General features: G+C 47.7%; 1 protein-coding gene across 4 annotated transcripts in view; it reads left to right on the plus strand.

The window, feature by feature from the left end:
• LOC138248711 (E3 ubiquitin-protein ligase TTC3-like) overlaps positions 1-24,372 on the plus strand; it is a 1,399,506-nt gene that overhangs the window by 810,728 nt on the left and 564,406 nt on the right. For all 4 annotated transcript variants that reach the window (XM_069202543.1, XM_069202544.1, XM_069202547.1 and 1 more), the window contains exon 33: positions 21,512-22,403. In XM_069202543.1, coding sequence (XP_069058644.1) covers positions 21,512-22,403 — 892 coding nt within the window. The remainder of the gene's footprint in view (positions 1-21,511; positions 22,404-24,372) is intronic.

The raw sequence follows: 24,372 nt of genomic DNA on the forward strand, positions 1-24,372 counted from the left end.
TCCTTTGAGCCTGGGTAACTCTGGCCCAGATGTGGGATTATTTAATTTCCCTCTTTGCCATCTTTTGGCCTCTATCTCCCTCTGGCGTGCTGTTGAGCCCCAAGGAGGTGAGTCTACACTGGCGGATTTGCCCTTGGTGTCAGATAGGCCCTTTTGATCAATACTCTGATCCTTACCGCCTCTGGTGTACAGCCCTTGTGGCACCAGAGTTTGATCAGCTGATGCCGATCCAGTTAACCTCTCTGATGCCGAGACCGATGACGCACGATGCCAGATGGCATCGCATGTAGCAACAGTGGTGCCTCTGGCTCGGACACTTTCCCTCCTCCTTCTAAACAATCCCTTGCTGTTTTTCCTTTGGGGAATCAGGCTTTTAGAGGTGAAGGAGAGGAGCTGGGGTTTACCAACCTCATGGACGAGACTGTCCAGCTTCCTCTAGTGGGTAGTTGGCTGATGGGACTGGGTGTGAGGCTAGTGGCCATGAGTCCTCACCGGCTTCGGACCTCCTCTCACCCCCCCTGCCTTGCCAAAGAGGTGAGTTCCTCCTTCGCTGAGGTGCTGAAGAGGGCAGCTGCGGTCCTAGATTTGCAGCCCCTCTCTGTGGAGGAGACCACTGACCCCTTGATAACAGTGCTTCACCAGGGCCAAACAGAAATAGAGCCTGCGCTCCCATATAGTGCAGCACTATATGATCATAGGGGCCTTTGGCCTGGGCTAAGCCCTCTACGGGGATCCCTGTAGGCCGATCCATGGCCCATAGAAACTGGCCCACCCCCAGGGACCCAAACACAATTTGTATTCTGGACCTCTTTTCCCATGCATTGTGGGATTCAGTGGCACGGCTGCTACCTTTGCTTCCGGAGGAGACCAGGAGCGAACTCGCCAGACACTCCAGAATGGGGAGAGGCAGCTAAGTTTGTAATAAGATGTGGTATGGATACCACGGACTCCGTTTGCAGAGCTTTGGCTTACTCTGTAGCACTGCACCATCATGCCTGGCTACGCAGCTCTGGCTTATCAGAGGCTTTTGGATCCACCTTGGAAGACAAGCCCTTCGATGGCACCCACTTCTTCGGCACACGTGCGGATTCTGCATTGCAAAGTTTTAGGGACAAGTTGGTGGAAAAGATTCTTAAATATGCCTATTTCTATGCTTACAAATGGACACGTTCCAGAGTGGAGTCCTATACTTGCTGGTGAGTCTAAGTTTCAGCTCCCTTTTTCCATTTCAGTCTGAACCATTCCACCTTCTGGTGGCTCCTGGTGCGGTTTTCCTTCCTTCTGTGGGTATTCCTATTTTTTATTACAGCTTTTCGTTGTTGCTATCTGGGAGATATAATCTTTGTGGCCATAAGTGATTTTAGCACCTGTTGAAACTGGGTTTTTCTTTTTATCTGAAGACTGGCTTCATGCTGAACAGATAGTTACCAGTTTGGGATGTTCCCTGCTCTGTCTAGTGCATCTTGTGTATGCCTAGATATATTTGTGGTACTTTTCATATCCCTTATAGGGAGATTATCATTATATCTCCCTGGGAGCTTTTGTACATGGCCTACTGCTTGCACAAGTTCCTGTTTATGGTGGTTGTGGTGTTTCTCCTTGCATTCTAGAGTTGTTCTTCTTATGAGAGACTTACCTTCCTGTGTGGCGCAGTGAAACAAGTGGTACTGCCATTCGACATCCGTGCATCTTTGCACTTCTTTTGCGAGCTACTCTTGTTATACCTCAGCAACATGAGTTCTTGTCGCTGGTATCTCTGGCACTGGTGGTACATGGGTGCAAATTCCTTCTTGTCTCTGAGCAAGTCATTCTTGTAGGAAGCTGACCTGGTGTGTGGTGGACACCTATGGTGTTGGCACCTTCTACCAGGTCCAGGCAGCTCCTATTAGTGAAATGTAGGCAGTGTCTAGAAAGCCAGGGTGTTCTAGCAGTAACTGTGGATGAGCAGTCAAGACTTATCTAGGGGACATGCAAAGCTTACGCAATACCACAATAGTCACACAGCAACTTATCACAAATGAAAGAACCACACAGTGTTAAAAAAAATGAAGGTATTTTATTATAGTAACTCAACACTGGATTACTTCTAAGTACACACTATATATATATATATATATATGTTCGATGGCATGTGTAGCTGCAGATACACATGCTGTGCACATCCCGCCATCTGGTGTTGGGCTCGGAGTGTTACAAGTTGTTTTTCTTCGAAGAAGTCTTTTCGAGTCACAAGACCGAGGGACTCCTCCCATTTCGGCTCCATTGCGCATGGTCGTCAACTCCATCTTAGATTGTTTTTTTATCGCCATCGGGTTCGGACGTGTTCCTTTTCGCTCCGTGTTTCGGGTCGGAAAGTTAGTTAGAATCTCGGAAAAATCGTCGGTATTGTTTGCGTTCGGTATCGGGTTAGTTACAACAGATCGACACCGACTTTTGAAGAGCTCCGGTGGCCCTTCGGGGGTTTTTCGATCCCCCGTCTGGGCCTGGTCGGCCCGGCCACGTGTCTCTTCAAGGCTGATGGAACGGACCCCATTCCGCTTCTGCCCAAAATGTCATAACAAGTATCCATATACAGATCAGCATCTGGTCTGTAACTTGTGTCTGTCTCCAGAGCACAAGGAGGATACCTGTGAAGCCTGTCGAGCGTTTCAGTCAAGGAAAACATTAAGAGACCGAAGAGCGAGAAGACTGCAGGTGGCGTCGGCGCCGACAGGACAAGGGCGTTTCAAGAAGGAAGAAGAAACTTTCTCCATCCATGAATCGGACTCCGACGAGCTCGATCCCGAATAAACGCCGAAAACTGTGAGTAAGACGTCGAAACATAAAACTCACGAGAAAACAACAAAAGCCCAGGGGACGCCACCGCCAACAGGCCATGGCTTAACCCGAAAAATAGGTGACCGATCATCGGCACCGAAAAAGGGCATGCATGTGGCGAAGTCATCCGACTCCGGTCGAGATACCGCCACACAACAATCTCGGGCCCGAGACAGCGGCTCCGAGCAAATTCGGCACCGAGACAGTGGCACCGAAATGGTTTGGCACCGAGACACCACGACGCCGAAAATAAGGAAGGTTTCCTCGGAGCCCAAAAAGGCGACCAAAAAGATTTTGATTCCGAAACATCCAGCCTCGGAACCGAAAACAGGTTCCTACACAGAGGAACAGGGATTGTCCTCCCAGATGCAAGGACATAAGTTCGGAGAGGAACTTGAATCAGTTGAGCCAGACTACACTCAAAGAAGGCTCCACATTCAAAAAGACACAGGGAAGATAAGCACTCTTCCCCCAATTAAGATGAAAAGAAGACTTGCCTTTCAAAAAAAGGACAAGCAGCCATAGGCAAAGGTGGCAAGACAAACAACTCCACCACCATCTCCACCACCATCAATGCACACATCACCGGTAGCCACTCCACCACTGATGCAATCCCCAACTCATACTGCAATGAGTCAAGATGATCCCGATGCATGGGACCTTTATGATGCTCCTGTATCAGATAACAGCCCAGACTGTTACCCTGCGAGGCCGTCGCCACCTGAAGACAGTACATCATACACGCAGGTGGTCTCAAGGGCAGCTGCTTTTCATAACGTCACCTTGCATTCAGAACCAATTGAGGATGACTTTTTGTTTAATACACTCTCCTCCACTCATAGCCAATACCAAAGCTTACCTATGCTCCCGGGAATGCTAAAGCATTCCAAACAAATATTTCAGGATCCTGTAAAAGGCAGGGCCATAACTCCAAGGGTGGAGAAGAAGTACAAGCCACCGCCAACAGACCCTGTTTATATTACGCAGCAATTAACACCAGACTCTGTGGTTGTTGGAGCAGCTCGCAAGAGAGCAAACTCTCATACCTCGGGAGATGCACCACCTCCAGACAAGGAGAGTCGCAAATTCGGTGCTGCGGGTAAAAGGGTTGCAGCACAAGCAGCAAACCAATGGCGTATTGCCAATTCACAAGCACTTTTGGCAAGATACAATAGAGCTCACTGGGACGAAATGCAGCATTTCATAGAACACTTACCCAAAGAGTTCCAGAAAAGGGCACAACAAGTGGTAGAAGAAGGACAAAGTATCTCCAATAATCAGATACGGTCAGCAATGGATGCAGCAGATACGGCTGCAAGGACAGTAAATACTGCAATAATGATAAGGAGACACGCATGGTTGCGTACGTCAGGATTCAAGCCGGAAATACAACAAGCCGTGCTGAATATGCCCTTTAATGAACAGCAGTTGTTTGGGCCGGAAGTCGACACTGCTATTGAAAAACTCAAAAAAGATACTGATACGGCAAAAGCCATGGGCGCACTCTACTCCCCACAAAGCAGAGGCACATTTCGCAAAACACAATTTAGGGGAGGGTTTCGAGGTCAACCTACAGAGGCCACAACCTCACAAGCAAAGCCCACTTATCAAAGCCAATATCAGCGGGGAAGTTTTCGGGGGCAATATAGAGGGGGACAATTCCCAAAAAATAGAGGAAAGTTCCAAAGCCCCAAAACCCCTCAAAACAAGCAGTGACTTCCAAGTCACACATCCCCAACACATAACACCTGTGGGGGGGAGACTAAGCCAATTTTACAAACATTGGGAGGAGATAACAACAGACACTTGGGTACTGGCAATTATCCAGCATGGTTATTGCATAGAATTTCTCAAATTCCCTCCAAACGTCCCACCGAAAACACACAATATGTCAAAACAACATATAGATCTTCTAGGACTAGAAGTTCAAGCATTGCTACTGAAAGAAGCAATAGAATTAGTACCAAAACACCAGAAAGGAACACGAGTTTACTCTCTGTACTTTCTCATACCCAAAAAAGACAAGAGTCTAAGACCTATATTAGATCTCAGAACATTAAATACCTACATCAAATCAGATCACTTTCACATGGTGACATTACAAGACATAATCCCACTGCTCAAACAACAAGACTACATGACAACACTAGACCCATAGGATGCATATTTCCATATACCGATCCTTCACACAGAAAGTACTTAAGGTTTGTATTCCAAGGGATACATTACCAATTCAAGGTGTTGCCATTCGGAATAACAACTGCGCCAAGAGTTTTTACAAAGTGCCTGGCAGTCGTAGCTGCGCATATCAGAAGGCAATAAATACATGTGTTCCCGTACCTAGACGATTGGTTAATCAAAACCAACACTCTAAAAAGGTGTTCACAACACACAAAGTATGTCATAGAAACCCTCCACAAACTAGGTTTCTCAATCAACTACACAAAGTCACACCTTCTGCCGTGTCAAACACAGCAATACTTAGGGGCGACAATCAACACAGCAAAAGGGATTGCCACTCCAAGTCCACAAAGGGTTCAGGCATTTCACAATGTAATACAGGCCATGTATCCAAAACAAAAAATACAAGTCAAAATGGTGATGAAACTCCTAGGCATGATGTCCTCATGCATAGCCATTGTCCCAAACGCAAGGTTGCACATGCAGCCCTTACAACAGTGCCTAGCATCACAGTGGTCACAGGCACAGGGTCAGCTTCTAGATCTGGTGTTGGTAGACCGCCAAACATACACCTCGCTTCAATGGTGGAACAGTATAAATTTAAACCAAGGGCGGCCTCTCCAAGACCCAGTGCCACAATATGTAATAACAACAGATGCCTCCATGATAGGGTGGGGAGCACACCTCAATCAATACAGCATCCAAGGACAATGGGACACTCACCAAAAACAGTTTCACATAAATCACTTAGAACTATTGGCAGTATTTCTAGCGCTGAAAGCATTTCAACCCATAATAAGCCACAAACACATTCTTGTCAAAACGGACAACATGACAACTATGTATTACCTAAACAAACAGGGAGGGACACACTCAACACAGTTGTGTCTCCTGGCACAGAGAATATGGCATTGGGCGATTCACAACCACATTCGTCTAATAGCACAATTTATTCCAGGAATTCAGAATCAGTTAGCAGACAATCTCTCTCTGGATCACCAACAGATCCACGAATGGGAGATTCACCCCCAAATACTGAATACTTACTTCCAGAGTTGGGGAACACCACAAATAGATCTATTTGCAACAAAGGAAAACGCAAAATGCCAAAACTTTGCATCCAGGTACCCACAAGATCAGTCTCAGGGCAATGCGTTATGGATGAGTTGGTCACGGATATTTGCTTACGCTTTTCCCCCTCTCCCACTCCTTCCATATCTAGTAAACAAGTTGAGTCAAAACAAACTCAAACTCATACTAATAGCGCCAACATGAGCAAGACAGCCTTGGTACACAACACTACTAGACCTCTCAGTAGTGCCTCATGTCAAACTACCAAACATACTAGATCTGTTAACGCAACACAAACAACAGATCAGGCACCCAAATCCAGCATCGCTGAATCTAGCAATCTGGCTCCTGAAGTCCTAGAGTTCGGGCACTTAGACCTTACACAGGAATGTATGGAGGTCATAAAACAAGCTAGGAAACCTACCACTAGACATTGCTATGCAAATAAGTGGAAAAGATTTGTTTATTACTGCCATAATAATCAAATTCAACCCTTACACGCATCTGCTAAAGACATCGTAGGATACTTACTACATTTGCAAAAGTCAAAGCTAGCTTTTTCTTCCATTAAGATACATCTTACAGCAATTTCAGCTTACCTGCAAATTACGCACTCAACTTCTCTATTTAGGATACCAGTCATAAAAGCATTTATGGAAGGCCTAAAGAGAATTATACCACCAAGAACACCACCAGTTCCTTCATGGAACCTCAACATTGTCTTAACACGACTTATGGGTCCACCTTTTGAGCCCATGCACTCTTGTGAAATGCAATACTTAACATGGAAAGTTGCATTTTTAATTGCCATCACATCTTTAAGAAGAGTAAGTGAGATTCAAGCATTTACCATACAAGAACCATTTATTCAAATACACAAGCATAAAGTAGTTCTACGGACAAATCCTACATTTTTACCAAAAGTCATATCACCGTTCCACTTAAATCAAACAGTAGAATTACCAGTGTTCTTCCCACAGCCAGACTCTGTAGCTGAAAGAGCACTACATACATTAGACATCAAAAGAGCGTTAATGTACTACATTGACAGAACACAACTAGTTCGAAAAACAAAACAATTATTTATTGCTTTCCAAAAACCTCATACAGGAAATCCAATTTCTAAGCAAGGCATTGCTAGATGGATAGTTAAGTGCATTCAATCCTGTTATCTTAAAGCAAAAAGAGAACTGCCTATTACACCAAAGGCACACTCAACTAGAAAGAAAGGTGCTACCATGGCCTTTCTAGGAAATATTCCAATGACCGAAATATGTAAGGCAGCTACATGGTCTACGCCTCATACATTTACCAAACACTAATGTGTAGATGTGCTAACGGCACAACAAGCCACAGTAGGCCAAGCAGAACTACGAACATTGTTTCAAACAACTTCAACTCCTACAGGCTGAACCACCGCTTTTGGGGAGATAACTGCTTACTAGTCTATGCACAGCATGTGTATCTGCAGCTACACATGCCATCGAACGGAAAATGTCACTTACCCAGTGTACATCTGTTCGTGGCATTAGTCGCTGCAGATTCACATGCGCCCACCCGCCTCCCCGGGAGCCTGTAGCCATTTAGAAGTTGATCTTGAACATTTGTAAATTTGTAAATATATTATATATACTACATTATGTACATACGTTTTCACTCCATTGCATGGGCACTATTACTAGCATACACAACTCCTACCTCACCCTCTGCGGGGGAAAACAATCTAAGATGGAGTCGACGCCCATGCGCAATGGAGCCGAAATGGGAGGAGTCCCTCGGTCTCGTGACTCGAAAAGACTTCTTCGAAGAAAAACAACTTGTAACACTCCGAGCCCAACACCAGATGGCGGGATGTGCACAGCATGTGAATCTGCAGCGACTAATGCCACGAACAGATGTACACTGGGTAAGTGACATTTTCCATATATATATATATACACACACACACACACACAATAGTAATCAGAAATTTGCATAGAAACAACAAGCATTGGCAAGAATTAGTGAAAATAGTGAAGGCCCTAGGGGGAGGGCCAAACAATATATTAAGAAAGTGGAATGTGAAGTGAAGTCCCCCAGCCAAGCATATTCAGTTGCTCGAGGGAAGGTGGAAGAACTAGGAACCCCAAGAGGTGATTACCTGAGTGACCCCCAGAGACCTGGAGAGCAGAGGTAAGTACCTGGTCTTCCCAAGGACTAACCAGAGGAATTAGAAAAAGGATTCTGCAAGAACAGGGCCAGTCTAGAAGAAACCAAGGTGGATTCCGGTAGAAGAGGACCTGCAAAAGAAGGGGACAGTGTCCAGTCTATGATGGAGTGTCCAGTGGGACAGGAGCTACTACCCACCCTTCTGTGGATGAAGATCTGGGTCGACGGGGGAAGAAGACCAGCTGTGGAGCCCTGGAGCTGAAAAGGAGTTCTTGGAGAGGTGCAGATGGTGTCCCACGTCGGTCGTCGGGTCGCAGATGGTCAGTGTTGTAGGACAACCACCAACAATTCTTGGCAAATCCAAGAGGAGCAAAAGAAGAGTTGCAAGGCTGAAGAGGCCCAGCAAGGTTCATGGGACTTGACCCTTGGAGGGGAGTCCGGGGTGAACCCTCAGCAGTTGGGAGAGCAAACAGAAGCAGTCACAGCCCCCACAGGCAACTCACTGGCAGCAGGCACAGTAAGTCGCAGTGAGGCCCAACCAACACACCTGGAGAGGAGTCCCATGTCGCTAGAGCAGCAGAGAGGAGACTGTTCTTGGCAGGAAGAAGTGCTGGAGGCCGGAATTACTCTGAGTCTGAAAATCCCTTGGCGCAGGAGACAACAAGTCTTGGTAGCCGCAAGAGTCATGCTGCATAGGCGTACTGTCCTGCAAGGAGAGGCTCACTGTCTCCCAAGTTGGACAGCTGGTAGAGAGGACCAAGGTGACCCCTCCAGACCGCTACATGGGATGCAGGACCAGGCAGTTTTGAGTGGAGCAGATTCACACAGCCGGATGTCGTTGCTGTAGGTGCCTTTAAATGCAGGGAAGTGACTCCTTCGCTCCAAGGGAGATTACTTCTTGCTTCTTGGTGCAGGCTGAAGTCTCACCAACCTCAGAGGATGCACAACCGGGGAAATGTTGCAGTTGGTGGAAGGAGAAACAATGTTGAAAAGTGAAATCGTACCAGGAGTTGCAGCCTTGTCAGTTCCTGAAGAATCCAATTGCATTTCCAGTGACCAAAAGTGAAGTAAACGATGCAAAGGAGACCTTATGGAGTCTTGCAGGTCGAATCTGGGGACCCACCCTCAAGGGAGTCCTGGAATAGCCCTAAAAGAGGTTTGGTCACCATGCAAGGTGAGCACCCAGCGGGAGGGGTCTGTGACATCACCTGCCTGACCTGGCCACTCAGATGCTCCCAGAGGCCTCTGCACATCTTGGTTTCAGGATGACAAAATCAAATAGCCACCTGGAGGAGCTCTGGGCACCATCCCTGGGGTGGTGCTGGACAAGTGAGTGGTTACTCCCCTTTACTTTGTCCAGTTTCATGCCAGAGCAGGGACCAGGGGTCCCTAAGCTGGTGCAAACCGGTTTATGCAAGGGGGCATCAAATGTGCCCTGCAAAGCAAACAGGTGGCTTGGGGAGGCTACCCCTCCGAAGTCTTGTAACACCAATTTCCAAGGGGAGAGGGTGTTACCTTCCTCTCCTATAGGAAATCCTTTGCTCTGCCTTCCCCCTGCCTCAGCTGGTCATGCAATAGGAGGGCAGAAACCTGTCTCATGGGTAGCAGCAGCGCAGGCTACATGGAAAACCCTTGAAGGCTTGTAGGAGCAATACTTGAGGGGGAGGATCCTCTAAGGAGCCCCCAGAGTGCATGGAATCAAACAACCAATACTGGCAAGAGTATTGGGATATGATTCAGATATGTTTGATACCAAGCATGCCCAGATTCATAGTTACCATTATGTAACTAAACACAGGTAGTGCACAGGTAAAATGGCTTCCCCGCACTTAGGAAGTCCAGTGTAATGGGGCTGGAGTTTGTAGAGGCACCTTCTCATGCAGGGGTGCCCTCACACACAGGGACCTGCACCCTGCCCTCTGGGCTACGAGGGCCTACCATAGGGGTGAATTCCAGTGACCTGGTGCAGTGACCTGTAGTGAAAGGGTGCATGCACCTTTTCAAGCAGACTGAAATGGCAGGCCTGCAGGCACATTTTGCATGGGCTTCTATCGGTAGCATAATATATGCTGAAACCCATGAGGAACCCCTGGTGTCCCAATTCCCTTGGTACCTAAGCACCATGTAATAGCATCTTAAAGGGGGCACCAGTATGACAATTGTTGAGTGGACAAAAGTCCCTGGTCCAGCTCTCGGAAGCAACAGCAAGAGACCTGCAGTGGTGGTTAACAAATCATGATTGGGTCAAAGGCAGATCCCTCTTCTTTCCCCAACGAGATCTTACAGTAGTGACAGATGCGTCACTCCTGGGATGGGGCGGCCACATGGGAGAGGTGGAGATCAGAGGCCTCTGGTCTCCAGCAGAAACCGGGCCTCATATCAATCATCTGGAGCTGTGAGCGATTCAACTAGCATTGAAAGCATTTCTTCCCTCTCTCAAAGGGAAAGCAGTGCAGGTGTTCAGACAACACCACCGCCATGTGGTACTGCAACAAACAAGACAGAGTGGAGTAGTGGACCCTTTGTCAAAAGGTTCTTTGCCTCTGGACTTGGCTGGAACATCAGGGCATTTCCCTGGTGGTTCAACACCTGGTGGGCTTCCTGAATGCCAGGGCAGACGAACTTAGCCGTCGATGCATGGTCGATCATGAATGGCATCTCCATCCGGAGGTGGCGCAAGGTCTCTTCCTTCAGTGGGGAGAACCACGGTTAGACTTGTTCGCCTCCGTAGAGAGAGCGCAATGTCAGCTATTTTGTGCGTTGGAGTTTCCAAGGTAGTACTCGTTCGACAACGCTTTTCGCCATGAGTGGAATTCAGGCCTCCTGTACGCCTTTCCGCCCATAACACTTCTGCCCAGAGTTCTGAAGAAGATCAGGCAAGACTAGGCACAAGTAATCCTGGTGGCTCCGGACTGGGCACGAAGAGTCTAGTAACCTGAGCTGTTGAGCATGGCCATTGCTCCTCCGATCAGATTGCCTCTTCGAGAGGATCTTCTGTTGCAGCAGCAGGGGAGGGTCATCCACCTAAACCTGTCCACTCTCCGCCTCCTTGCGTGGAGATTGAGCGGCGACAGTTGACGTCTGTTGACGTGCCTCCCAAAGTCTGTAACTTTATCTTGCCAGCCAGGCGTCCCTCAACCAAAACCGTATACGCCTGTCATTGGAAGAAATTTGTGGCATGGTGCATCAACAAATCTGTAATCTTGTATCTGCTCCCATTTCTCAGGTCCTCCTCTTTATCCTTTCCCTTGCAACAGGGCTCCACCCTGGGCACCCTTAAGGGATATCTCTTTGCAATCTCTGCTTTTATGAGGTTACCAGATCAGCCTTCTTTATTTAAATCTCCCATTGTTGGGAGGTTTCTTAAAGGCCTGACACATCTTTTTTCCTCCTATCCCATTCATCATGCCCCAATGGGATCTAAACCTAGTATTAAAATACCTTATGTGTGCCCCATTCAACCCGCTTCACAACTGCCCTTTACGGCTCTTAACCATCAAGACTGTCTTTTTAGTTGCCATAACCTATGCCCGTAGAATAAGTGAGCGCCAGGCTCTTTCATCTAAACCACCTTTTCTGTCAATACATCCTGACAAAGTGGTACTTCGCACAAGGGCTTCTTTCCTACCTAAGGTAGTGACACCCTTCCATGTTGGACAGTCCATCACCTTGCCTACCTTTTATGCACCCCCACATCCCTCACATCAAAAAGAGAGACTCCACCATCTTGACCCAAAAGGAGTGTTGGCGTTCTACCTTGATCGTACCAAAGACTTCCGGGTGGACGATCAACTCTTTGAGGGATATTTGGGCGCAAAGAAGGGGGAAGGCGGTGCAGAAGAGGACCATTTCACGATTGGTGCTCTTATGCATCAAAACAAGCTATGCTCTGGCTAAGAAGCAACCTCCTGAAGGTTTGCGTGCTCACTCCTCCAGAGCTACTGCTGCTACCACAGCGTTAGCACGGGGCGTTCCAGCCCTGGAGATCTGTCAGGCAGCAACGTGGGCATCTTTGCACACTTTTACCAAACACTACTGCCTGGACAGTCAGGTCCGCAGGGACGGCTACTTTGGCCATTCAGTCCTGCAGGACTTCTTGGTATGATCTTTGTTCACAGCCCTCCACCGGGAATGGTATTTCTCGGGTATCTATTCAAAGGTAAGGAATGTGCAACTAGAAGTCTCTGTCAGATGTACAAGTTACTTACCTTTGGTAAAGATATATCTGGTTGAGGCATATTCTAGTTGCAGATTCCTTACCGACCCGCCCATCCTCCCCGGACTGCGAACGGATTTCTAGGGACAGGAACTTCCCTTTAGGGGCCCTAGTTTTGGCGCACCACTATGTGTTCTTCATGGCTCCGCGCTACTGGCGTGGAAAGTCATGAAAAGAAACTGACGTCAGCCACGCCGGGGTGGCGCCTATATACGACCGCAACATCATCACGGTGAATCTGACACCGACGACGCCCGCAGAGTCGACTGATGCCACCTGATAGCTCGCAGAGGTACTGCTTGAAAAAAAATCTCCGGATCCAGACTGACACCTGGAGGAATTCAAAGGTAAATAATGTTCAGCTAGAATATGTCTCTACCAGATATATCGTTACCGAAGCTAAGTACTTTTCTGAGGATCAGTCGTATTTGCATTAAAATCTGCTACGCATTGGCGAAGAAACAACACCCTGAGGGCTTGCTTGCTTATTCTACCAGTCAGATCGGTGACGTCTGCATTAGATTGCAGAGTTCCGATCCTGGATAGGTCCTGGATATATACCTGGCAGCAACTTGGGTTTCCCTGCACAGGTTTACCCGACATTGTTTGAATAGTCAGGTCTGTTGTGACTGGCATTTTGCAAATTCGGCCCTGCAGGACTTCCTTGTCTGAAATTGGTCCGCAGACCCAACTCCGGTGATGGTATTGTTTGGTATATAATTCTAAGTTAAGGAATCTGCGGCTAGATGCCTTTATCGGATGAACAAGTTACTTACCTTCAGTAATGCCTTATCTAATAGAGACAGGAACTAGCCGCAGATTTCTTACTGACTCATTCATCCTCCCCGCTCTGCAAGCTTATTTCTAAGGACAGGGCCTCCCCTTACAGGGGAAGCTCTGCAAACTGGTTTCTCTTTTTATTTCAAAGATACCCTTCTTGGCATTAAGATGCCTTCATTGGGAGTTCTTAATTGATGAACATAGAGATGTCTCTTTTTTGGTACACTGTTTCCATAGGCAGCTTCTATAGTGGCTCTGCATTTTCGGCACGTAAAACTGTCATAGAAGAAACTGATGTCAGCACATCGAAGAGGGAATAATGTCTACTCTGTCAACATCACATCTTGTGGACGAGGTTGCTACGGAGTCACACAACTCCTTATGACGTGCAGAGGTACTGCTGTGAAAACGTTTCCGGATCCAGTCTGGCGCCTGGGGAGAATTCTAAGGTAAGGAATCTAAAGCCAGATCCTCTCTCTATCAGATAAGGCATTACCGAAGTTAAGTAACTTGTTCATTTTGCTCACCTGTAAACAAGCACCGGCAAATTCAACGAATTTGACATTTGAAACTTTTTCACCAGAATGTTGGGCTAGTTGTATTGCTGCAACGTAGATTTACTTTAGGTGACCAACTCCTGTAGGGTGCCAGTCAGGGGAACAGCAAGGCCCACAGAATCAGATACCTTTACAGGGGAGGCAGTCTTCAGGCAGCTCCAGGTGCTTTATCCCCCTTTGTAATGGCTTTCAGTGGAGGTGGTCCTGGTGCAATGGATGAAGGATGGTGATGCTGCTCAAGAATGCTGTGGATGCAATGCAGTTGACACGGGTCTTCCTGCTGCTACTCCTATGCCCACGAAGAGGGTAAGGTGTGTAGGAAGCTGGCCTGGTGTGTGATGGGTACCTAAGGTACTTACACTTTATACCAGGTCCAGGTATCCCCTATTAGTGTTTTGTAGGCAGTGTCTAGAAGCCAGCCTCTCTAGAGGTAGCTGTGGATGAGCAGCCAAGGCTTATCTAGGAGACATGCAAAGCTAATGCAATACCACTGTAGTCACACAGCACTTACACACATGAAAGAAAACACTCCGTATTACAAGAATAAAGGTACTTTATTTTAGTGACACAATTACCAAAAAGTAATAGAGAGGCAACCCTCCAATAGGAGGTAAGTAACACACTAGATATGTACACAAGTAACCAGAAATAGGCATGAAAAGCAATAGAAAACAGTGCAATATCAATAGACAGTAGTGACCCTAGGGGGATCCCAAACCATATACTAAAAAAAATTGAATGCAAATGCAGGACCCCCACCTTGGTAAGTGGAATCTATAGAGGATAGCTGGGGGAACGAGGAAACTACCAAAGGTAAGTACCCCAGTGCCCACCAGCGACCAGGAAGAAAGGAGTAAGTTACTAGATTTTCCTCAAACCACCAGAAAAGACGAAAAGGAAGAAAATGCAACACACAGACAAGACTGCAAGAAACCAGTGGTGGATTCCTAAAGAGGAAGACCTGTGTAAAAAGGGGACCAAGTCCAGAAGTCACAGAAGTGTCCAGTGGGGGCAGGAGCCACTATCTACCCATCTGTGGTTACAGGAATTGGTCGACGGTAGGACGAAGACAGTCAGGAATGCAGCCCTGGAGTCAGTGAAGAGTTCCTGGAGGATGCAGTCGACGTCCCAGGCCAGAAGGAAGATTGCAATCGGTCAGTGGAATGGAAAAGCCACCAAGAAGCCTTGGGAAAGGCAGAAGTTGCTATGAATCAAAAGTGGAGCTGCTTGGGACCAGCAAGGTCCAGGAGGACTCAACCAATGAGGGGGAGTCTCAGAGGACCCTCAGCAAGACAGAGAGTCCACAGACGAAAAGACAGCCACCACAGGAGACCCACTGGAAGAGGACCCCAGAGTCACAGAGGAGCGCACACAGCACAACTGAAGAAGGGTCCCATGCCCCAGGAGAAGCACGCAGAGAGCTGTGCTTCGCAGGGAAGAGTGCTGGGGGCTGGGGCTACACGGAGCCTGAAGAGCCTTTGGAAGAGATGCCAACAAGCCTTGGTAGCTGCAAGAGAAGCTGTGTATGGGGGTACTGTCCTGTGTGGGAAGGCAAGGCCTTACTTCTACCAATGTTGGACAGCTGGTCGAGAGGACCAAGGTGTAGGAAGTTGGCTCTGTATGCACTATTTCAAAGTAAGGAATAGTATGCACAGAGTCCAAGGGTTCCCCTTAGAGGTAAGATAGTGTCAAAAAGAGATAATTCTAATGCTCTATTTTGTGGTAGTGTGGTGGAGCAGTAGGCTTATCAGAGGAGTAGTGTTAAGCATTTGTTGTACATACACAGGCAATAAATGAGGAACACACACTCAGAGACAATTCCAGGCCAATAGGTTTTTGTATAGACAAAAATCTTTTCTTAGTTTATTTTAAGAACCACAGGTTCAAGATTTACAAGTAATACTTCAAATGAAAGGTATTTCATGTAGGAACTTTAGGAACTTTGAATTAGCAAAATAGTATATACAGTTTTCACATAAATGTCATATAGCTATTTTAAAACTAGACACTGCAATTTTCAACAGTTCCTGGGGGAGGTAAGTGTTTGTTAGTTTTTGCAGGTAAGTAAACCCCCTACGGGGTTCAAGTTTGGGTCCAAGGTAGCCCACCGTTGGGGGTTCAGAGCAACCCCAAAGTTACCACACCAGCAGCTCAGGGCCGGTCAGGTGCAGAGGTCAAAGTGGTGCCCAAAACACATAGGCTTCAATGGAGAAGGGGGTGCCCCGGTTCTAGTCTGCCAGCAGGTAAGTACCCGCGTCTTTGGAGGGCAGACAAGGGGGGTTTTGTAGGGCACCGGGGGGACACAAGTCCACACAAAAAGTACACCCTCAGCAGCACGGGGCGGCCGGGTGCAGTGTGCAAACATGCGTCGGGTTCGCAATAGAAATCAATGGGAGACCAAGGGGCCTCTTCAGCGATGCAGGCAAGGGGGGGGGCTCCTCGGGGTAGCCACCACCTGGTCAAGGGAGAGGGCCACCTGGGGGTCGCTCCTGCACTGGAGGTCGGATCCTTCAGGTCCTGGGGTCTGCGGGTGCAGTGTCTTTACCAGGCGTCGGGTCTTTGAAGCAGGCAGTCGCGGTCAGGGGGAGCCTCGGGATTCCCTCTGCAGGCGTCGCTGTGGGGGCTCAGGGGGGTCAACTCTGGCTACTCACGGTCTCGTAGTCGCCGGGAGTCCTCCCTGTGTTGTTTGTTCTCCACAAGTCGAGCTGGGGGCGTCCGGTGCAGAGTGCAAAGTCTCACGCTTCCGGCGGGAAACGTGTGTTGGTTCAAAGTTGCTTCTTTGTTGCAAAGTTGCAGTCTTTGGTGAACAGAGCCGCTGTCCTCGGGAGTTCTTGGTCGTTCTAGATGCAGGGTAGTCCTCTGAGGCTTCAGAGGTTGCTGGACCCTGGGAACGCGTCGCTGGAGCAGTGTCTTTAGAAGTGGGGAGACAGGCCGGTAGAGCTGGGGCCAAAGCAGTTGGTGTCTCCGTCTTCTCTTCAGGTTTTTCAGTTCAGCAGTCCTCTTCTTCTTAGGTTGCAGGAATCTATCTTCCTGTGTTCTTGGAGCCCCTAAATACTTGATTTAGGGGTGTGTTTAGGTCTGGGGGGTTAGTAGCCAATGGCTACTAGCCCTGAGGGTGGCTACACCCTCTTTGTGCCTCCTTCCTGAGAGGAGGGGGGCACATCCCTAATCCTATTGGGGGAATCCTCCATCTGCAAGATGGAGAATTTCTAAAAGTCAGAGTCACCTCAGCTCAGGACACCTTAGGGGCTGCCCTGACTGGCCAGTGACTCCTCCTTGTTTTTCTCATTATCTCTCCTGGACTTGCCGCCAAAAGTGGGGGCTGTGTCCAGGGGGCGGGCATCTCCACTAGCTGGAGTGCCCTGGGGCATTGTAACACGAAGCCTGAGCCTTTGAGGCTCACTGCTAGGTGCTACAGTTCCTGCAAAGGGGAGGTGTTAAGCACCTCCACCCAGAGCAGGCCTTTGTTTCTGTCCTCAGAGAGCACAAAGGCCCTCACCACATGGGGTCAGAAACTCGTCTCTCAGCAGCAGGCTGGCACAGACCAGTCAGTCCTGCACTGAACAATTGGGTAAAATACAGGGGGTATCTCTAAGATGCCCTTTGTGTGCATTTTTTAATAAATCCAACACTGGCATCAGTGTGGGTTTATTATTCTGAGAAGTTTGATACCAAACTTCCCAGTATTCAGTATAGCCATTATGGAGCTGTGGAGTTCGTTTTTGACAGACTCCCAGACCATATACTGTTATCGCTACCCTGCACTTACAATGTCTAAGGTTTTGCTTAGACACTGTAGGGGCATAGTGCTCATGCACCTATGCCCTCACCTGTGGTATAGTGCAACCTGCCTTAGGGATGTGAGGCCTGCTATAGGGGTGACTTATCTATGCCACAGGCAGTGTGAGGTTGGCATGACACCCTGAGGGGAGTGCCATGTCGACTTAGTCATTTTCTCCCCACCAGTACACACAAGCTGGCAAGCAGTGTGTCTGTGCTGAGTGAGGGGTCCCAAGGGTGGCATAAGACATGCTGCAGCCCTTAGAGACCTTCCCTGGCATCAGGGCCCTTGGTACCAGGGGTACCAGCTACAAGGGACTTAACTGGGTGCCAGGGTTGTGCCAATTGTGGAGACAACAGTACATTTTAGGTGAAAGAACACTGGTGCTGGGGCCTGGTTAGCAGGGTCCCAGCACACTTCTCAGTCAAGTCAGCGTCAGTATCAGGCAAAAAGTGGGGGGTAACTGCAACAGGGAGCCATTTCTTTACACAAGGGGAACCACTCCAGACCACCACCTGTGATGCAGGATCCACCCAGCTCAGGATGAGAGGAGATCCACGCAGCCAGTCATCATTGCAGTTCATGCTTGCGGATGCAGGGGAGTGACTTCTTCACTCCAAGGGAAATTCCTTTATCCTTCTTGTGCAGGCTGAAGACTTGTCGCCCTCAGAGGATGCACAGCCGGGGAAATGTTGCAGAAGCTGGAAGGAGCCGTGGAAACAATGTTGCAAGTATAGTCTTCGTCGTGAATGCAGATTGTTGGTTTCTGGAGGGTCCAGTCGCAGTTACAGTGGCCAGAAATCGAAATAGAGGCTGCGGAGGAGTCCTCCTGGAATCTTGCAAGCTGAAACTGAGGACCCACCCAAGAGGTTGACCCTTAATAGCCCTCGAAGGGGGATTGATCACCTAGCTAGGTGACTACCTATCAGGAGGGGGCTCTGAATTCACCTGCCTCGCCTGGCTCCTCAGATGCTCCCAGAGGCCTCTGCCCACCTTGGATTCAAGATGGCAGAATGAAGGGACCCTTTGGCGGTGCTCTGGGCACCACCCCCGAAGTGGTGATGAACAGGGGAGTGGTCACTCTCCTTTCCATTGTCCAGTTTCGCGCCAGAGCAGTGATTGGTGGTCCTTGATCCGGTGCAGACTGGTTTATGCAAGGAGAACACCAAATGTGCCCTTCAGAGCATACCTGTGGATTGGGGAGGATACCCCTCCCAAGCCATTTAACACCTATTTCAAAAGGAAAATCCTCTGTTCTGCCTTCCTGGGTTTGAGCTGATGAAGCAGCAGGAGAGCAGAAACCTGTCTAAAGGGTGACAGCAGCTTGGGCTGCCCGGGAAACCCCAGAAAGTTGGTTAGGAGCAATGTCGGGAGTCTTCTAAAGGAACCCCCCCAGAGTGCATGGAATCAGACTTCCAATACTGGCAACAGTCTTGGGGTACGATTCCAACATATTTGATACCAAACTTGCCTAGGTTTGGAATTACCATTATGTAACTGAGCATGTCCAGTACATGTGTAAAATAGTGTCCCCACACTCACGAAGTCCATGAAAACAGAGATTGGAGTTTGTGGGGGCACCTCTGCTCATGCAGGGGTGCCCACACACACAGGTACCTGCACCCTGCCCTCTGGGCTAGGCGGGCCTAACATAGGGTGACTTACAGTGACCTGTAGTGAAAAGGGTGCATTCACCCTTTCACGCAAGCTGCAATGGCAGGCCTGCAGATACACTTTGCATTGGCTCCCCATAGGTGGCATAATACATGCTGCAGCCCATGGGGGACCCCTGGTGCCCCATTGCCCTGGGTACCATGTACTAGGGACTTACATGGGGGCACCAGTATGCCAAATGTGAGGTGTGTTTGGTCCAAGCAACCAAGTTTGAAGGGAGAGAGCATAGTGACAGGAGTCCTGGTTAGCAGGATCCTAGTGAACACAGTCAAAATATCCTGACAACAGGCAAAAAATGGGGGTGGAGGGGTAACAATGCTAAAAAGAGGCTACTTTCCTACAAGGTGGTCCTAGTCACAGGGTTGACGACCTTCAGAGTCCCCCCATCGCTTGTAGAAGGCCAGTCACCACTGGCTACCAGTCACCTGGTGTCGAGATCGCAGTCTAATCCTTCCCTAGGCGCTAACTTCTGGGGTGACAAAGCTGCACTCCATTTACTGTTCTGGGTTCAGCGAATTCTGGTGCAACTTTGATTGTGGGGTCCTGGTCTCTGGTGTTGCACGGCAACGGTCTGAAGAGTTTGGGCTACCAACTTGTCCCAGCAGGCTTCTTAGCTGTTGTGTCCCTATGATGTGAACAGGAGGTCAGCCAACTGACCCTTGGACTCTCTTGGCTTTGGCTGGGTTCTGGAGGCGACTTCTCAAGCACATGGCAGGTACTGTCCTTCTTCTTTGCCAGCTAGCGGGTGCAGTCCACGCTGGTACCATCTCTCTTTGCTGGTTTCCCAGTGCAGCAGGGCAGTCCTGCATTGATCCTTCTTCTAGTCCGTACGAGATGTGGGATCTTGGTTCCAGAGAGGGGCTCTATTTAGGTTCGGAAAAAGTCCTCAGGCTAGGATGTGGTAGTTAGCAAATAGGCTACCAGGTTCCCTCCCTCCTAATTGTTACTTCCGTCAAAAACGGTTTGAGAACAGGTCTCCCCTCTCCTTCCCTAGCGCCAGATATTTTGCCTGAAATGTGGGGCTGCTCCTCTCCCAGGTATTCCGCTTTTGCTCTTCAAATGCGGGTTTAACTTTGAAGCTCTCCTTTTGGGGTAACACCTGTCTGACAGGGGGGAGGTAACTCCTCTATCCAGTGCAGGCCACTATTTGTCTCCTTTCCAGGGAGTTGTTAGCATGATCCCCAGGTGTGCAGAAAGCTGTCTCCAGTTGAAGCTTCATGTGCAGCCGTTGAGGGCACAGAAGATTGAAGGCAACAAAGTAGCAACTGTGTAAATATTGAACACTGTAACTTGCTACATTCATTTCGACTTGAGAATCAAGTCGGCCTTAGTGTAATGAGTTGTTTGATACCTTGGAGTATCAACTTTGGTTGCACAATTGAGGAGTTAGCACAGCTGAGTGGTCATTGTGTAACCCTGCACTCTCCAGTGGGGCGGCAAAGTATTTCCACAGTAACAATGACAATTTTGTGTTTACTGTCAGATCACGTACAACACATGTTCTGTCCATGAAATATCGTACACTTTGCCTTAGGGGCTTGAAAGGCCTGCCATAGGGGTGACTTACACATGTTTCAGGGGGACATTTGCGCTAGCAGTTCAGAACTGCTCTTTCAGTCTGTAGTGGTGGACTGGGAGACTTTTTATTCCTTTGTCACACTCCGGGTAGCACAACCTGTCCTGCAGTCCTTGGGGTGACTCTCAAACATACAAGTCCTGGGTACCATAGATTAGGAACTTACATGCAAGCTAGCAAGTGCCAATTGGGTATAATTAGTGTAATATAGACGCTTTGGGGTCAGGGCACCGAGGTCAGGTTACCTGACCCCACGAGCACTCTGAATCAAAAAATCAGTAGCGCCAGTCTAAGGGTGACCATAGCAAAAGAGTCTGATAGATTATGATTTACCTGTTCGTGAAATACTGTCAGTTATTTGTGGTATATTTATTAGGATTTCATTACAGTTGCATGCCACACACAAAATCTTTGCTCTCTATTCTCCAGGGACCAACACCATTATCTTCCAGTATGGTCAGACCCTAAATGTTATATCCTTAGGTTTGGATTTCCTATTTATACCAGTGTAAATGTTCTGTGGCTGCACATATGTCTCTTGCAGTTGTTTCAATGGCATTTTACTCTGTCTGTCTTTTATACATCTGTATTTCACTTTGAAAGTCTGGATATAAAATGAAAAGTTCAACCAATCAATATTAATCAATGCAGTCTTTAGATAATAGACAAAGAGCTTATACTTCTAATTATTTGTTTTCTCTTCTTCTCAGATATTTCTTTGAAATCTTGGATAAACATGGACCTCTGGAACTGGACAGCACAGAGTTTGTAGGAGAGTATGAATTTTTCCCTCTGGAAGCTCAGAAGTTAGTGGAAGAAGCTGGTGGATTAAAGCCTTTTTTGCTGGAGTCGTTACGTTTTTTTATGATTGACGACAACCTAATTGGATTGATGAAGCATAACTTTGTGTCTGAGACATCTGCAACTAGACTGCCTGAGAACATGGAATTAAAAGAGAACAATAGTGAGACTCCATCATGCCCTTCGTCTCTGAACAGTGCACAAAATATTTCAGTTCCAAGCCATTGGACTTTAAACCCAGGTGCAAAAGAATTCAAGCCTCTGTTTGAAGCTGTGCATAATCCCACCTTCCCTCTATTTTCAAGTAGTTTTTTACCGAACTCTCCCACTGGTGACAGCGTAAGCTCTGTCAATGTAGCAGATATTTCAGTTCCAACTATGCAGTCTGAACCTGCCCCCTTCGATATTGTTGTCGAAAAATCTGCACTTTCTTTTGCCAGTGCCGTTGCTTTGCCATTGGTGTCTGTGGAGCCTTATCTTCAGGCAAACACTTTCATGGCACCAATACCAAATATCATTGGTGTTCAATCATTATCTGTTAAGGAATCTGAGACTGGTATCCATGAATATGATACAGAAGCAGTATTTGACAGAGACTGTGCCTCTACACTTATCGCACCTGATCTAATGGAAATATATGAAGATGTTTATGATACACCAAAACCTCATTTCAGCTCGGATGGAGATAATTTATTCTTGTATGCAGGCAGTAGTTTACCAGTTCAAATTGGCGGTAATTTACTTGATGATAAAAGCAAATATGGAAAAGAGCTTTCTCCCAAGAGGATGGTGGCAGTGCAGGTAAGAGCAAGACTAATTTTTTCATCTCCTTTTAAGGTATATTAATCACATTTGGTTGTTAACAATTCTTTTTGTTTGAGTAAGTCTCTAAAGAACATACAGGGGTAGTAACAGCAGTGTATTCCATGCCCACAGACTACAATATACTATTCTGAGGGATACATCTAACCACAGATTCTCCACCTTAGAATATCCCTGAGGTGCCAGACTGAATCTGGAGATGTTTCATAGCAGTGCTTTTGTGCACCACTAGGTTGCTTCATGCATCTGCTTTGATGAAGTTGTGTCTCACCGAGAACAAATAGAAGTTGCAACCCTCGTGCAAGTCCTGCTCCTACTCTCTGTTCGAACCCCTAAGTCAAATCCAAGTTCAAACACAAGCATAAAAAGGTGAAGTGGAACTCGGGCCCATTCCACTACTCTGAATCCAAAGAAAAGTTGAAAGGGTGTTAAATGTCAGTCGCATTCCATCAAGTTTGCTGGCATTGGAGCTGACCTCACAGTTTGATTCTCGTGTTCCTTGGGTTTCTCGGGCTATCATAGACCCCACAGGAGATCAAGGCCTCTAAAAATGCCATGCTGAATTTGTTTCGGTGTGCTACTGTTCTTCACTGGTGCGGCTACAGGCCCCATGCAACCGCAAGGACCTCTATTTTGGTTACCACCGGTGGGTCCTTTCCAGCACATCCTGTCCTAATTGGACCAGTACCAACTCTGGTACAAACTTCTACTCCAGTCCTATGATCAACGCTGGTTCCGGCCACCTTGAACTGCTGGTGCCAGACCATCATCTTGTACTGAGCTTGACGGATGTTGCGTTGTAAGATTACAGAGGCATATTCCGTTATCATTTACTCTGGCTAATCCTGTACCTCTACAGTGTAGCAACTGTCAACAGAGTCTCCATTATCTTTTTGGCTCTGACCCTTATCTTGTGCCAGAGCGGAGTGCACTACAGGATCTTAAAGATGTTTGGAAAGGAAGTCTTGCTCCCCCATCTTACATAGATGATGCCTTATTGACTTGCAGAATGCCAGTGGGTTTGATACCGCTCATGAGACAGAGCATGCTGCACCACATGTACCTTCAGTGGAAGAAGTAGCAAATTTGTAGTTGTGGGTCAGGGAGGAGCTGAAGTGCTGGAATTACAGCTGCCCTCCACTGAGACAAAACATGTCTTTTGATGAAAATTTTGCAGCCTCAGCCAGCAACATCTGAGCCCTTACTTTCTTTTAATGATGCCTCCACTGATATTCTGATGGCTGTCAGGTCAAAACTATGTTCTTGCCCACCTGTGAGCAGGCAGGTGACCAGATTTTCTCAGCAAGTACCCAACTCATATGGCTTTTTTGTTCAGACCAAGCTAAATGAATTGTTACCTTTGGCAAATGTATTTTTTCTTCTGCCAGTCTGGCACTGTGATCTGTAACACAGTTTCTCTGTTGAGTTGGTACATACATCCATTTGAGACAGAGCGAACATGATCGTACCAGCAGGCCTGGAGGACCTTGGGGCCTCCTCAGCTCAACAATTCATAATGAGCAGGATGCAGTCAATAAGTTATCCAGGCAGGTCTGACAACCACTGTTTGTTATGTTATGCAGATTTGTAGAGCGCACTGTCCCCCAGAATGGTATCTATGTGCTGGGCAGATGGGAGTTTAGTCAAATCTGTGGCCTAGTTGGGCTACTCAAAAAACTAAACTGTGGTTTGTGAAAGCAAATTCAGTTGTTGATGTATGCTGGGCCAGTGTTATGTAGAACCCTGAAAGTGTGGTCGAGGAGTCTGAATTGTTCTTTTTTTATGTTTGGAGGCGTCAGTGGAGCTCCATCAGCTGTGGTGTGATATAAGTGCAGCGTGGGAGGTTGAGTGTGATTTTGGCTGCTGAGTTCTGAATTGTCTACAGCCTTCGGGTGACTTTTTGTTAGTCCCAGCATACAGCGTGCTCTTGTAATCCAGCTTGCTTGTG

This window comes from Pleurodeles waltl, chromosome 8 (genome assembly GCF_031143425.1).
Source record: "Pleurodeles waltl isolate 20211129_DDA chromosome 8, aPleWal1.hap1.20221129, whole genome shotgun sequence".
Taxonomy (NCBI): domain Eukaryota; kingdom Metazoa; phylum Chordata; class Amphibia; order Caudata; family Salamandridae; genus Pleurodeles; species Pleurodeles waltl.